This window comes from Phoca vitulina, unplaced genomic scaffold, assembly GCF_004348235.1.
Source record: "Phoca vitulina isolate PV1807 unplaced genomic scaffold, GSC_HSeal_1.0 scaffold72, whole genome shotgun sequence".
Taxonomy (NCBI): Eukaryota; Metazoa; Chordata; class Mammalia; order Carnivora; family Phocidae; genus Phoca; species Phoca vitulina.
Window position 1 is genome coordinate 5,592,573 of NW_022589775.1, and position 15,755 is coordinate 5,608,327.

General features: G+C 38.7%; 3 protein-coding genes across 3 annotated transcripts; 2 read left to right on the forward strand and 1 right to left on the reverse strand.

Moving 5' to 3' along the window:
* The first annotated feature begins 3,302 nt into the window (after nt 1–3,302).
* LOC116625049 (keratin-associated protein 13-1-like) lies at nt 3,303–3,878 on the forward strand. The gene has a single exon (XM_032393347.1). It carries the CDS (start codon nt 3,354–3,356, stop codon nt 3,876–3,878), a length of 525 nt encoding a protein of 174 aa, XP_032249238.1. The 5' UTR covers nt 3,303–3,353.
* A 6,919-nt stretch (nt 3,879–10,797) lies between these two features.
* On the reverse strand, nt 10,798–11,310 carry LOC116625052 (keratin-associated protein 13-1-like). Its single transcript, XM_032393350.1, has one exon. The coding sequence runs from the start codon at nt 11,299–11,301 to the stop codon at nt 10,798–10,800; it is 504 nt and encodes a 167-aa protein (XP_032249241.1). The 5' UTR covers nt 11,302–11,310.
* A 3,723-nt stretch (nt 11,311–15,033) lies between these two features.
* Nucleotides 15,034–15,486, forward strand: LOC116624978 (keratin-associated protein 15-1-like). Its single transcript, XM_032393253.1, has one exon. It carries the CDS (start codon nt 15,034–15,036, stop codon nt 15,484–15,486), a length of 453 nt encoding a protein of 150 aa, XP_032249144.1.
* The last annotated feature ends 269 nt before the right edge of the window (nt 15,487–15,755 follow it).

Genomic DNA, 15,755 nt, shown 5'->3' on the forward strand with positions numbered 1-15,755 from the left:
CTCAAAATATAGTATATATCTCATATATATATATATGAAATACACACATATACATCCCAGAATAATTTAGCTTCCTCCAGAAAGAATTTACTTATGTTTCAGGCAGGCTGTTAAGATAAGGTCACCAGCATCCTAGATCATTTTATCCAATCAAGGATTGAGATAATTCAAACCTGGGCTTCAGTCCTTATGAAGAGCTATTTATTAGCACTTCAATTTTACTTCTAGGATTTGGCTCTCTAAGGTCTGGGATATTTGCCGTGATCTCAATTCCAAGAGACGCTGAATTCCAATTTTATTTCTTAAGCCCAGTGAGTTTATGGAATTCTCTTAGCCTCTCGGTTACTACTTTCAAAATCAACATATAATTTTAAGAGAATAGCAACTCCAGATGTAGGCTTATTTATTTATTTATTTACTTATTTATTTACTTCAGTTCTGGCCCATATAGTACCTCTGGGACTCTGGAATACTCAGGTATTTCTCTGAAGTTTTCAAACAGAGATGATGATGATGATGTATTTTCACAGATTTTCTATTCTCATTGAGAAGAAGGGTTCAATGTTTTAAGAAATGTTAACTTGCTAATTTTACATAATTTTGAATGACTTACTTATTTTTAAAATACAAGGGAATGCTTCAAATAACTGAGGATCTACAGTGAAGGTGGCCATTTAAAAGTCCTATTAGAGTAGTTTCACTGGTAAAAGATGACACCTACCAAATTTCAGGAAATTCAAATGCTACAATTGTGGGTATTCAGCCTTTCTTTCCAACCCTGTCTCCCATTTCCACACCATATATGCTTTACTTTGTAATTCGCAATATGAGCTGAATTCACCATGTGACTTCACACCTTTCTGCTCTTCTTATCCGATTTTATCCTTCCAGATCCTTCCAGATCTTATCTTATTCTTTTCCATATTTATTGTATCTCTGCTTTTCTAGTGACACCTCATTCCCAACAGAAGCTGTCACACCCTGCCTACATCCCCTGGATAATCATCTTTAAACTCTGAAGTGTACTGATTACTGGGGGTATCTATAAAACTCTGCTCAAGGACTTTTTTACTCCACAAGGACTTGCTGAGCCCTGTGTGGGGAATTCTCCACTAGGATTGGGTTTCAGTTGTCTACAGTGGTGCCTGGCTTACTAACGCACCCCACATTGCCTTCCTTCCATTGTCTGCCACATTTCTCATACTCCTGCAGATAATTACTGGTATCCTCTCCAAAATAAACAACTTGCATTTGAGCTCATGTTCTCAACCACTGTTTTTGGATAATTTATAGAAAAAAATACATACTTGGATACCTCACTGATATGTTTATTGAGAAATCTTCAATGTTTCTCCACCTTATAAAATTTAAATGAAATGATCCCTAGGGAGAAATGCCAAGAATATATTACAGAGACAAATGTGCTTTAATATTGCATGTGGCACATTTTGAAATACATTAAATATTATTGTTGTGAGTTTATTACAATTTTATTAGTAAAATTAAACTTTGCCATCAACCATGATAATACAGTCTCTTGGGCCTAGAATATCATTTAACTGATTTTAATTAATTAATTAATTTATTTATTTATTTATTTATTTTTATTTATTTTTTTTTTTTAAAGATTTTATTTATTTATTTGTCAGAGAGAGAGACAGAGCACAAGCAGGGGGAGCGGCAGGCAGAGGGAGAAGCAGGCTTCCCGCTGAGCAAGGAGCCCGATGTGGGACTCGATCCCAGGACGCCGGGATCATGACCTGAGCTGAAGGCAGCCGCTTAACTGACTGAGCCACCCAGGCGTCCCTATTTATTTATTTTTAGAGAGAGAGGGTGGGTGGGAGGGTGGGACAGAGGGAGACAGAGAGAGAGAATCTTAAGCAGTCTCCATGCCTAGGGTGGAGCCTGACATGGAGCTCAATCCCAAGACCCTGAGATCATGACCTGAGCTGAAACCAAGAATCAGACACTTAACCAACTGCACCATCCTTGCCCCCCTATTTTATTTATCTTTTAACTGATTTTATTTTAACATTGAACTTAGAAAGCAGCCTGTTACACTCTAAGAATATGATAAATTATCAAACTTTTAAAAAAATTTGAATCTACAGTTAAGCAATGGCAAAAATAACAAGGAAACAAGGAAAATAGAGAAAACCAAACTTAAACACAGAAAAAAATATAAGAATTAAAAATGGTGGGGGGACAGATAAAGTTGGGGAGAGAGAAAGAGAAGAAGAGAGGAGAGAGATTGATTCATGTATCTCCAGAGGAAAAGGGACCTGGAAAAGAAACATTTAGGCAGGAGAATGCGGGTGGTACCAGGCTGCGCGAGTGCAAGAAAATCATTCAAAACCTGTGAAGTGAAAAGCTAAGACATTCTAAGACATTAGAAGCCCTGGATATTTATAAATGTAGATGATAACATGGATAATACATCAACGTTCATAAAATATAGTAAATTTGAAAGGTTCTAATTCTAAAGACATTGGGATGGAACAGATCATCTTTTAAGAGTGCACTAGAAAAAAGGCTGAAATCTCTGAGCTTTCTCTGTTCCTCCTTCAGGCGCCCTCATCAGACTAGCGTTTTCCTCTTGACTGCCTAGAGGTGGGCCTAGATTGATCTTCCTTGGGATTGCTTCACTGAGCCCTTATGTTGTCACCTTATCTTTAGATATGTGGCAAGGTGTCTGCCAGCGTCTAGCCATCTCTGTCTTTGTTTTACCTATTTTTGGTCTCTCTTCATTGGACAAGGGACCCACTGGGTAACCACTACTCCATGCATTCTTTCTCTCTAACAAATTACTACCAAGTAATTCTGGAGCATGTGGAGTATAGTGAAAAGGTGGATCATTCCTGGAAGGCTCCATCCAGGTAGAAACACTGCCTCTGATCCATTGTACCAGGAAAAAAAAAATGATGTGATTTCATTCCCCACTCTTAGGAGGAAAGCATCCATCAGAAAAACCATATGTTGATCCACAGGAAGCAGATGTAGGTAGCATAAGCCCAAGAAAAGGCTGTCCTGGCTGTGGTGTTTTCCTCATCATGATGGGATGAACATAAACGTCAAACATTCATGGCATTTCTGACAGAGGAGGAGTTCACTGGCTTTGGCTGTAACACCAAAATTATAGCATCCATAAATCCAAATGTGGGAAATTATTCAACTGCAATTACAGAGATTACTGAGTTACCCACATGTAAATGAGGACGCACGGATATGTCAAGGATGACCGTGAAGGTTACCACACCTATTGCTGAGAGTATATAAACACCCCAGTCCAGAGATGAAATGCAACCTCAGAATCTTCTCACTGTCACTCAGTCACACTCACATCTCCTGCCAACATGTCCTACAGCTGCTGCTCTGGAAACTTCTCCTCCCGCTCCCTTGGGGGCTACCTGCGCTACCCAGGCTCCTCCTGCGGCTCTTACCCCAGCAACCTGGTCTACCGCACTGACCTCTGCTCTCCCAGCACCTGCCAACTGGGCTCCTCTCTCTCCAGTGGCTGTCAGGAGACCTGCTGTGAGCCCACCAGCTGCCAGACATCCCGTGTGGTGTCCAGCCCCTGCCAGATGTCCTGCTACCGCCAGAGGACCTCCACGCTCTGCAGTCCCTGCTGGACTGCTTACCCTGGGTCTATGGGCATTGGGTCCAGCAGCTGTTGCTCCCTGGGCTATGGATCCAGAAGCTGCTACTCACTGGGCTGTGGATCCCAGGGCTTCGGACCCTTGGGTTTTAGATTCTATGGTTTTCCTTCTCTGAGCTATGGATCTAGATTCTGCCACCCATCCTACTTCACCTCTAGGAGCTACCAGTCATTGTGTTACAGACCACCCTGTGGATCTGGCTTCTATAGAGCAACTTGTTGAGGGTTCAGATGCTTTTGAGTATTGATGTCAAAGTCTCTACTCAGTACAGCCATTGTTTTCATTTCCACCAATTACTACTCTTCTTTTATTCCTAAATCATCAGTTGCTTGTAGCACTTACTTTTGGCCAACTGAACTTAATGAGTAATCTCAAATGAAGTCCTAAATTCTGTACTATTGATATAATATATGCTATTGGATTTTCACTGAAAAGCAATTGAAAATGAAAATTTTAATCTAATAAATTTTTGTAATCTGGCACTCAAATATATTGTTCATCTTCTTTTTATTATAATTATTTGCCTGTAGTTTTTATATTTTATGGATTTGGGAATAGGACTCTGAGACTGGGTTTAGGCACATACAATATGATAGATTTGAGCAAGTGTCTGTTGACATTGGCTATGTTTCCTGTCGGGAATGTTCATTTCCTGGAGGTCCATATTTTGCATGTCTCAATGTCAGTGACACTGGCTGATAATAAGGGTCATGAATTTTTGCTGATAAAGAAAAACAAAGAAATTGGTACATAAACTAGAAATGCAGACAACAAGAATATAATATAATTTATAAGGTGAGGTTATATATCAATAGACATGTACCTCAAAGTTTAGCATCTGAGTGTGGATTTTCAGCAGAAAAAGATGAGCTTTAACTCCCAGGACAGATGTTATATATGCTCTTTGTTGGTTAGCCTAAGTGCCATGATCCCTGCCTACCACAGGTGATGTGTTCCTGAGCCTTACCTATAAACACATGTGAGTTTCAAAATAATCTTAGGTAGGGAGTAACTGGTTAAGGAAATGTGAATAACCTCCTGGTGCTTCTCCAAGGTTCAACATTTCAAGCTAAGAACAACACACCTGAGCTGAGCAGTGTTGACAACATTTATGTTCATTAGTCTTAGCCTCTATCCCCATCTCCCCAAAATAGAACTGAAGTCAAGAACTTGGGTGCAGAAGGTTTACTTGGTACAAGATCCCAGGGATCAAGTTTGGGAGATCATGGAAGGTTAAAAAAATCAGAGAGGAAAATCTCATGAAGGGATATATTTTTTAGTTAATATTACAGTGGGCAATGGGAACTCAATCCTTCTGGGCCTTTTTAAGAACTTATAGAATGACTCTTAGAATTATTTACCCCAAGATCTGATCAACAGGCAGAAGCATTTATCCATCAGCTTTTATCAGCATTTATCCATCTCTCTCATTGGTTCAATGTTGTCCCAGATGTATGTTAACTTCCTGGAACTTCATTCAGTGTGCAAAGGAGGATTATCATGGGCTCCATTTGTTTTCCTGGCTGTGACCTAAGAGAAGCTCAGGTATAGAGTGAAAGAAATGCTGTGTTTGGGAGGAGAAAAAACTGTCTTGCAAAGAGAGTTGAAGTCTGCTTGAAATTGTTCATTGTAGCTGTGCCTGGGATCTGCTGAGAGAATGAGGATATAAGGGAGGGCACAAGGGGTATCAGATATACCACTTTCAGGGCACCTGGGTGCTCCGTCATTAAGCGTCTGCCTTAGGCTCAGGTCATCATCCCAGGGTCCTGGGATTGAGCCCCGCATCAGGCTCCCTGCTCAGCAGAAAGCCTGATTCTCCCTCTCCCACTCCCCCTGCTTGTGTTCCCTCTCTCACTGTGTCTCTCTCAGTCAAATAAATAAATGAAATCTTTAAAAAAAAAAAAAAAAGATATACCGCTTTCATTTAATGCTCAAACATCCCTGTGAGAAAGATAAACATTATGTCCTATAGACCTCTCCAGACATAAGGGAATAAAAACTCAAAAGGATTAGAAGCTTGTCAAACTTTATAAATCAAAGATCTTGTAGAATCTGACCTCTTGAATCTATTTTTTATTGTTCTTTCTGGATTTTTTTAATATGCAACTCATTCTTTAACCAAAGAGTACCTGACTACCTCTGGTACTACAGAAATTCCTTTATATGAATAGGCTTCAACTCCTATGGGATCTCATTTCATTAGCCTCATGAATAGTATCCAGAATAAAGAGTAAAAATGAAAAAAAAATTAGAGTTTAGGAGAAAAGCATGAAGGAATGGTGAACTAATTTCATTTGAAAATATTTGTATTAACTATAATACCTAATAAAAGACTGAGAGAGAAATATTTGACTACCTCTCAGGAAGAGATCCCTGGAAATCCTGAGTCCTGTGACAAATCTTATATTCTTCACTTTAATTATTATTATTAGTGTCACATCATGATGTTCCCTTCCTCAATACCTAACACTATGAACAAAAATAACTTAAAAAAAAAAAAAAACCCTCTCACGTCTCACTTGGTATATTCAAGTTCAATATCAGCAACCAAAAATTAGAGATGATCAGCTTCTTGTTAAAAATTTAAAAAAATAAACTAAATAAGAAGATAAAGATGATTCTTACGTAACTTGACAGATTTCTTAATTTCCCTTCAAATGCCCCAACAAACACTGCTGCTCCTAGAAGCTTTTCTCTGAAAATTAAAAAAAAAAAAAGTAAAATTGCCAAAATCTTGTGACATCTCCCAGAAACTGTAAACTGCATTCCCATCTTGGTGAGTCAGGTTGAAGGAGTGGAGGCAATCTGAGTAAAATGGGGAAGTCCTTGAGTAGAGAAAAGGAGTACTGTTGGTTCAGAAGTAGCATAGGTATGTGGGGCTGGGGGGGGAGTGGGGGAGATTTAGAATCTAGTTTGGCAGAATAGTAGCCCAAGCAAGAAACAGAAGAAAATCTCTTGTGTGTGCTTTATTATGTAAAATAGCATACTAACAGCCTAAAAAACAGCAACACAAAGGCACAAGGATAATAATACAACAGAGGTGATTGATGAGGTAAGGAAAAGCATTGATTGCCAAATTAACTTACTGTGGGTACACATGACTGCTTTTAAAGTTTTAAAACTACTGCCTCCACTTTCATTAGCAGAATATTGCAGTTTGTTTGGATACAATTATGAGTTATTTGTTTACAATACTTAAAAACTGTTATTTCTTCTCCATAGGAATCTTACTTGTCTTTACCAAGATGTTGTCCTTTACCAGATTTGCTTTTTTTTTTTATTATTACTGAGGCAACCAATAATTTTATCTTCAATGTTGACCTTTTTAAATAACTTGACATTAACATTGTCAATCAGAACATTATGAACTTTACTTGGATACTTCATACTGTGCTGGAGAGAATAACATTTTACTTCTACGCTTGAGGTTCTTCGGCTGGTCTAATAATTAAATTGATTTAAAACAGATGAACAGAAGTAAAACAAAAGTTTAATAACTTTATAACTCTAAGGTGGCGAGTAACTCCTTGAAATGGCCAAAGTCATCACCTTAAATACCATCTTCAGCTAAAGACAAAGGAAGATATTGGGGGTAGGGAGTCAGTTATGGAGGTGACCAGGAAAAGCTCAGTAAACGAGGCGGAAGTTATTATGCAGATTGAGGTCCTCACCTTCTCCACTGACAAGAGTTCTTAGACTGTTGAGTCCTTCCCCTTTTCCTGGCACAGGGTGGGAGACATCTTACAAACAGAGGTTTCCCTTATGAATATAAATCTATCTTATAAAAGGGTAATTTCTACTCAATTTTCAGATCTTCTTTTGTGCCTGCATTTTCTTAAAAATAACCAGCTTAAAATAATTGACATGACAAGGAGGAATATTTTGAGGTGGCAGATTTTGCTCCCCTTCAAATGAATGAAGAAATCAAACCATTATTGGAATTTGTTCATTTTCTACGTGAAGCATTTGACAAATACAGACATAAAACTGCCTTCATCTAATCCTTAGTGAAGTTTTACTGCTGCTAATAGAAGAGCACACCAACAGCTATTGCTTTTGTGTGTGTGTTGTTTTGCATGCACAGGAAAACTTAGGGTTTAACGTGAGTGAAAATCATTTAGAATAGCTATTTGACCTCAATGAAAATATATGCATCCCAGTGATCTATTAACACATCTTTTGCAACTGCTAACAATAAATTATCATCTTTGGAAGCAACTGGTGACGCAAATTTACCAAAAAGAGAACTCAAATACAGAAAGAAAATAGAGTCTTATTCGAGCCCCAGTTAGGACAGCTGCCCAGGAAACAGGATCTTCAGGAGAAAGAAAATGCTCCAGAAAATGAACAGTCTTTACAGGATCATAGGCTTTTCTACATCTTGGAAAAGCTCAAAAAAATTGTAGATGAGCATATAGGCAGAAATCCCAAGTTTTAACATCAAGGAATTCGGGGAGTAGGAGCACTGATCAATTTCTCAAGGACAAGATGGTTTTCCTTTAGGCTACTCATTCACAAAGCAGATGTGCAATACATGCATGGTGGGCCATAAATCAGGCTTCTGGTTGAACAAAGTTTATGTACAGTCATGCTGACTTAGAAGTCTAAAATGGCTTCTTTTGTATATCAGGCCTTTAGAGAGTATTTCTCTCATCACAATCATCTTAAAAAAACTTCTACTTTGGAGGAGCATGACTGGCTCAGTCGGAAGAGCATGTGACTCTTGATTTCCAGGTCATGAGTTTGAGCCCCACATTGGGTGTAAAGATTACTTACGTACTCACTTAAATAAATAAATAAATACACACACACACAAAACCTCACAAAACACTTCTACTTTCTTTTGAAGTAGTCATTGATGCTTCTTCAGCAAAATTGTCTCTAACTTTTCATGTGGTCAGTGACATTGCTGACCCCCATGGGGGATAGTAAATGGCGTCAAATTGTTATACAAATTAAATATTCACTGTCAACTTGCTTTAGGAATAGAAATTCTATAATCACTTTTTTCATTGAAGATGAACTTTCAATTTTAGCTCATTGCTCCTAAAAATAATTTTTTGCAAAATTTAAAGAAGAAAGACGTTCTCAGACAAAAAGAATAGTTGCAGATTTAAACAATATATGGTCAAGCCACCCCAGCAAGAGAATGTAAATTATTCTTTATATGCTGCGTGGCAGCCTCAATTTCACGCTGTATTTCATGTACAACCCATCGGTAATTCCCAAATTTCTCATTATCTCCACCTACTGGTAACTTGGTGTATATTATTGCCTCCTGAGGCCTATGGGAAGAGCCATAACTTACTGGCTAGGTTAGAAAAAAAATGACTCTCCACCACGATTTGAATGTATGAGCGGTCCTACCGCTTGTATCTGAATGTAAGTTGTCTTTCAGTGATCCCTCTGCACACTGTCTTTGAAAGAAAAGCTATAGTTCTCTTTTACTCAAAAAAGAATGAACAAAGGAAAGGATAGGAGAAGGCTTATCTTCTTTCAGATTTAATGTTGATTAAAGTAAAAACTCTGCTCACTATGCATGCATCTTATACTTCACGAGCTAAAAGCATGACCAAAGTGGAAGTCTCCCAAACCAATCTCACTTATGCTAATTCAATTAGCACTCATTATAAATAAAAAGTAAAAAAAAATCTAAGACCATTACCAAATGAGACTGGACGCTGAGACAAACAGAATGAACAAAGACATATGGTTACCCTATGGGTAAGAATCTAGTTATCTATGCCTTTAGTAATGTTGTCCTTGACTCAGTGGATAAAAGTCCGGGGCAGAACTGCTGATTCCCGGGTTATCAGCTGCCTGGATGTTTAGCTGAATGCTGTGACAATAGAATATTTGCCTTGGTCTTGAGTTTTGTTTTGTTGCTGTTATTTTCAAACAAGTGTTAGTAACCGAACAACCGAAAAGCAGGAGCAAGTTGAGACTTTATCAGACCTACAGGACTGACGATATTGGGCCTACTTACTAATAAATGTTGGAATGTATTAGATATTTCATTTAGAGACTTGATTTTTTTTCATTATTATTATTATTTAGTTTTTATTTTAATTCCAGTGTAGGTAACATACAGTGTTATATTAGTTTCAGGTGTACCATATAGTGATTCAACACTTGAGACTTGGTTTCTTATGTCAGTTGAGTGGGGTGACTGGACTGGAACGTCTAACTTCCTACTGGAGAGCTTAACTCCACTTTTGCATGTACTTTAGGATATATTTTATTGGAGTAACCTCCTTTCCAAAATTATGTAGTGTATTTAATATCCATTACAATTTGTAATTATTTTATATAAAAACATTGAAATTTCGAACTCCATAGAGAACAAAAGGCCACAATGGTTTGTAGTCTTAAAAATGTGTTTCTAGATTTTATCATATGAAGGTATGGAGTGGACATTAAAGATGAAATAATTTCTTTCAAACCAAAAAGACAGTTGATGATTTTATTTTTTAAGGTAAAAGAAAATATATTTATTTATTTATTTATTTTAGAGAGAGAGAGAGAGAGCATGAGTGGGGAGGAGCAGTGGGAGAAGGAAAAGCTGACTCTGTGCTGAGCACAGAGCCCGATGTGGGGCTCAATCCCACAACCCTGAGATCATGACCTGAACTGAAATCAAGAGCTAGATGCTCAACCGACTGAGCCACCCAGGCACCCCTTAAGTAAAAAATTTTTGAATGATAAATACAAATACAGAAATATCCAGTCAGATATTTAGAAGTAGTTTTGAAGACACAGAGTAAACAGATCATATAAAAACATATATGCGAGTGCCATGTAACATATTTTTATTTATGCTTACATTTTTCCATTTTGTAAAATTTTAAATAAATGCACTAGGAGAGATAACTAGGAGATATTAAGAAAGATATTAAGAAAGAAACATGTTTCAATATTGCATGTTTATATAACTACAAGAAAGCTGTTCTGACATCTTTCTTCAGTGAATGTGTTTTCCGATTACCAGAATTCAAATTATTGCTAAACCATAATATGTAACAATACAAGTCAAATTTGTAAGCTAATGTTAGGACAGAGATCGATAGATAGCATGGATCTTGACATAGCTGGTATTGTGGTAAATTTCTAGACATAGTAGGTATTATGCTCAAACATAAGATTAGTAGAAGCCAGATCCACAAGTTGGTTGGTAGAAAGCAGACTGGCAGCTTCTAGAAGAGTGGAGTGGACGGTAAAAGCTGGATCTACACCCCAGGGATGAAAAAGCACTGGGACCATAGCCCACTGATTGGAAAGCACCCAATCCAAAGCCCAGAGAGGGAGAGCCACAACCCGAAGATTGAAAGCCGTTGGAGCCAAAGCCCAGAGACCCGGTGTAATTCGTCTGGCAGGGACTGAAGAGCGTGGAGGTCCTCAACGGGTAGCAGGACATCTGGCAGGGTTTGGACACCGGGTAGGACGTCGGGCAGCTGGTGGGCTCACAGCAGGTCTCCTGACAGCCACTGGAGAGGGAGGAGCCCAGCTGACAGGTGCTGGGAGAGCGGAGGTTGGTGCTGCAGAAGAGGTTGCTGGGGTAGGATGAGCCACAGAAGGATCCTGGGTAGCGCAGGTGTTGCCCAAGGGACTGGGAGGGGAAGTTTCCAGAGCAGCAGTTGTAGGACATGGTGAGAGGAGATGTGCTGTACAAAGAGAAGGTTCTGAGTTTGAATGCCACTTCTTGGACTGGGGCATTTATATACCCTTATCATTGGGTGTGCCAGCCACATGACACATAAAAACAGGTTACCTTCTGCTTTTAATTGAATTGAAAAGATCATCATAATCAAACATATGTAGTGTTTGTGGTTTTACAACTGGAAAGTGCAGTAATGTTTGTGCCTTTGAATTCAGGTAATAGTGTTGAATCTTCAAAGCTATTAGTCATCAACCTCTGCCAAAGGTCACCCAGCAGATCACTCAGAGAACTGCTTCAGAGGTAGACAGTGTCTGGGATGAGGAAAGCTGGCTTAACTAAAAATAATTGATACCCCTTTCACAATCTGTCTCAAAATTGTTGCCATCTGGATAGCAAATTTGCTAACTAACTGATCTATTCATAGTCATTTCTTTTAAACAAAAACACACATTGATTGTTGTCAAGCAAGTTTACTTAATGAATAGTGTCGTCAGGAAGCAGCAGGGGTAATATGCAAGATGTATGAGGATTTTTTTTTTTTAAATCAGATCTCAATTTGAACAGCTTCGGTGAAATATTAACTGAGGTTCCCTTATTTCCCATGTTCCTGCTTAAACTATGGGCAGACTAATAGGAGTTGATCTTAGTTTTTCTTTCTTTTGTGTGTGTGTTTATGGTGGCATAAGTTAAATATTAAAATCGCTTTATATTATTTTGGAATGTTAGAGGTGATTCATCTAAGATGCTGAAAAAGCATTAAAAAATCACAAAAATGTGGCAAAAACACCCCCATGTATTTCTATCTCTAATCAGAGGCAGTGTTTATCACTAAAAAAATTCCCCAGAACCTGGAAAATGTTCTTGTTCTAAAGAAAGTTTATAAGGTAATTGCCTTGAAGTATTAGACCAAAGGAACCATCTTAAGGAGATTCTTCCTTGCCTCAGAAAGCAACATACATCACTTTGACTTAAATTGTTTTCAGGTGTTTCTGACAAGTATTACAAAATTTCTAAAATAATGGTCATTTTTTTTTTCTTGTTCTATGGCTTGTATTCCACTTCTATGTAGTAGGCTAATGAAGATTGATACCTTGAGGAAGAGGAGAGATTGAGAAGGTTTATCTTGCTGTGGCTTCTATGATGTTTGATTCGTTCCTTTCACACTAAGGCATTTCCCTTCCACTCCTGAACAAAAGGGTTGGAGTGTAAAATCCTCCATTTGGTTGAGAAAAGAATGTTCAAAAATTACCAAATATCTGACTCATAGAATATTCTTTCGTAGAAATAGCTGATCTAAGAGTGGATGACATTGAAGCAAACAAGCAAATTCAATTTAGGTGAGTTGAATACCTATATGCATGTTTTGATGTTCAATATTTTATTCACAAGTAAAATGGGAAGGTTTGGGATCTAGTAGAATGCTTTTTGCTATTCATAATTAAGAAGCCTAATAAATAAGAATCGTTTATTTTAGAAACAGAGGACAAACTATATTTAAGTGATAAATGAAACATGCTTGAAAAACAATTTGTCTACTCAAAATGTTCAGACCCATAAAGTTTACAATTTGGGAGTTTAGCAATAATCTCCAGTCCCCTACCAGACTGGAATCCCATTTACAATATCCTGACAAGGTATTCCCAGTGCCCTCAAGATGGACATCTCATTACCTACAAAAGTGGCTTGTCTTAGATTTTTAGCTGAATCTTCCCTTAAAACTGCCACCTAGTAATCTCAGTTCTTTCTAGAATAAGTCTCAGCTCATTTCCGTTAAACAACATATCAATTTTTGAAGATGGGTGTCTTATGAGGTTTGCCCATTCCCACAGGTTATTTTAAGCCGTTTCCTGCACCCATGCACTACTCTGCTTGTGGTTGTCAGTGATGCACTTGATGGGAGAGTCTAGAAAAATACTTAGGATACTAGTCCTCTAGGCAGAATATATATGTCACCTGACACATGTGTCACATCAGAGGTCCCAATGGCGTTCACTCTTTATTTCACATTATCATCTGTTCTTATTCCCTCCCATCCCATATCAACTTATAAAGATCATTTGTAACTATGAATTCTTCCAACACTTGATCGTTCCTTGAAGTCTACATGGGGTAGACACTTCCTTAATTTCTTGATTTTATTTACCTTCTGCAGTAAAATTACTACCCTATGAATGGAAACTAAGAGAACAAAGGCCCATTTTTAATGTGCAGTGCTTATTCTTTTGTTCTCAAAACATCAACCCTACCAAAAATTTACTTAAACTTTATGGGGATTAAGCTTGATAATTTATCAATGACTTCTATCAAAAAGCAAGTCAAGTTCAGGGCAAGGATTCCTTGACTTCAGTATTTTTACAATGTAATCTTCAAGGTACTCCTGCAAATATTGGACACTTTCTTCTTCTTTTTTTTTTTTTAAGATTTTATTTATTTGAGAGAGAGCGAGAGCATGAGCAGGTAAGGAGGAGGGACAGGGGGAGAGGGAGAAGCAGACTCACCACTGAGCAGGGAGCTCCACACAGGACTCTATCCCAGGAACCGAGATCACAACCTGAGCAGAAGGCAGACGCTTAACTGCCTGAGCCACCCAGGCACCCCTGGATCCTTCATTTTTTTATTTTATTTTATTTATTTATTTCAGAGAGAGAGCGCACAAACGAAAGAGCAGAAGCAGGGGGAGCAGCAGAGGGAGAGGGAGAAGCAAACTCCCTGCAGAGCAGGGAGCCCCACGCAGGGGCTCAATCCCAGGACTCTGGGATCATGACCTGAGCTGAAGGCAGATGCTTAACTGACTGAACCACCCAGGAGCCCCTGGACCCTTCATTCTTTTTTTTTTTTTTAAAGATTTTATTTATTTATTTGACAGAGAGATAGCGAGAGCAGGAACACTAGCAGGGGGGAGTGGGAGAAGGAGAAGCAGGCTTCCCGCGGAGCAGGGAGCCCGATGTGGGGCTCGATTCCAGGACCCTGGGATCATGACCTGAGCAGAAGGCAGACGCTTAACGACTGAGCCACCCAGGCGCCCTAGGCCCTTCATTCTTAAATCAAAAACTTATACACACAAAAGCAGCTTGGGTACTTGTGCTGTAAGAAAACCAAAATCCAAATGTGTAGGACACTCACTTAGCTTTTCTACCAATTAAGAGTTCTTAGTGGGTTATTTCTTCTATAAGGTCCACAAGATGTGGGAGATGAAACAGATAATAAGGACTGTGGGTTTTTTTATTTTTTCTGTTCTCAACTGGGTTCCTAAACTTGGAACAAAATAAATATGCCCTCCAGACAACAAAGTATTTTTTTAGAACTTTAAACGGAGCAAAATTCTCATTGTATTATCCATTCAGATTCAATTCTCACTGTATTATCCATTCAGATTCAATTCAGGGATAGGATGAATAAAACACCAGTCTTATAGGGACAATCACCATACAATTATATTCATCTACCCAAGCTAGTTGAATGAGAGATGACATCTTTACTCATAAACAATTGCTTTGAAAACCTAATGAAATTCTTTCATTTAAAAGTTTGCTTTTGTAAAAAAAAAAAAAAAAGCCTTTGAAGGTTAATGTATTTCATTTTGACTGGAGACTAATTAAGCATTCTTATTAAGATGGGCACATGCTACTAACTCATTGCTAGGGTATATAAGCGTCCAGTAGAAGGTAACAGTCACACTCACCAAACCTCTCTGCAACTCAGCTGAACTCAGAAGTCGACATGCATTACAATCGCTGCCCTGGAAACTTCTCCTCCTGCTCTCTTGGAGGTTACCTGGGGTACCCAGGTTCCCCCTATGATTCTTTCTACCCCAGCAATGAAATCTACTCTCCCAGCACCTACCAGCTGGGTTCCTCTGTCTTTGATGGCTATCAGGAGACCTGCTATGAACCCATCAGCTGCGGGACATCCAGTGCTGGGGCCAGACCCTACCAGACATCCTGCTTCCACCCAAAGAATTCCTTCTTCTTCAGTCCCTGCCAAACAAATTACATGGGGTCTCTGGGATTTGGAAATATTGGCCTTGGGCCTTTTGGTTATGGAAGCACTGGTTTCCAGTCTCTGGGCTGTGGGTCCAGCTTCAGTCGTCCAACTTACTTTTCTTCTAGGAGCTGCCAGTCAACTTGTTACCAACCAGCCTTTAGCTCTCGCTTTTTTAGATCAACTTGCTGAATATTCCCCATTATCTCACCGTTATGTCTGTACCTTATGAAACCTTAACATGTAGTCTGTCAATATCTGCGATTGCTGATGATCTGCATCACCAAGACTCGCCATCATCATCTCTCCCAGAAGTATGTGATTCATTGTGGACAAAGTAACCTTGGCCTGTGACCTTTTCTAAATCAGACATATGAGATAAGCCTTGAATGTTCATTTTTATGTCAATGCTCAGAGTCCCTTTCGTTACTCTCTAAGATTTTTCTCTTATTTTTCTCCTA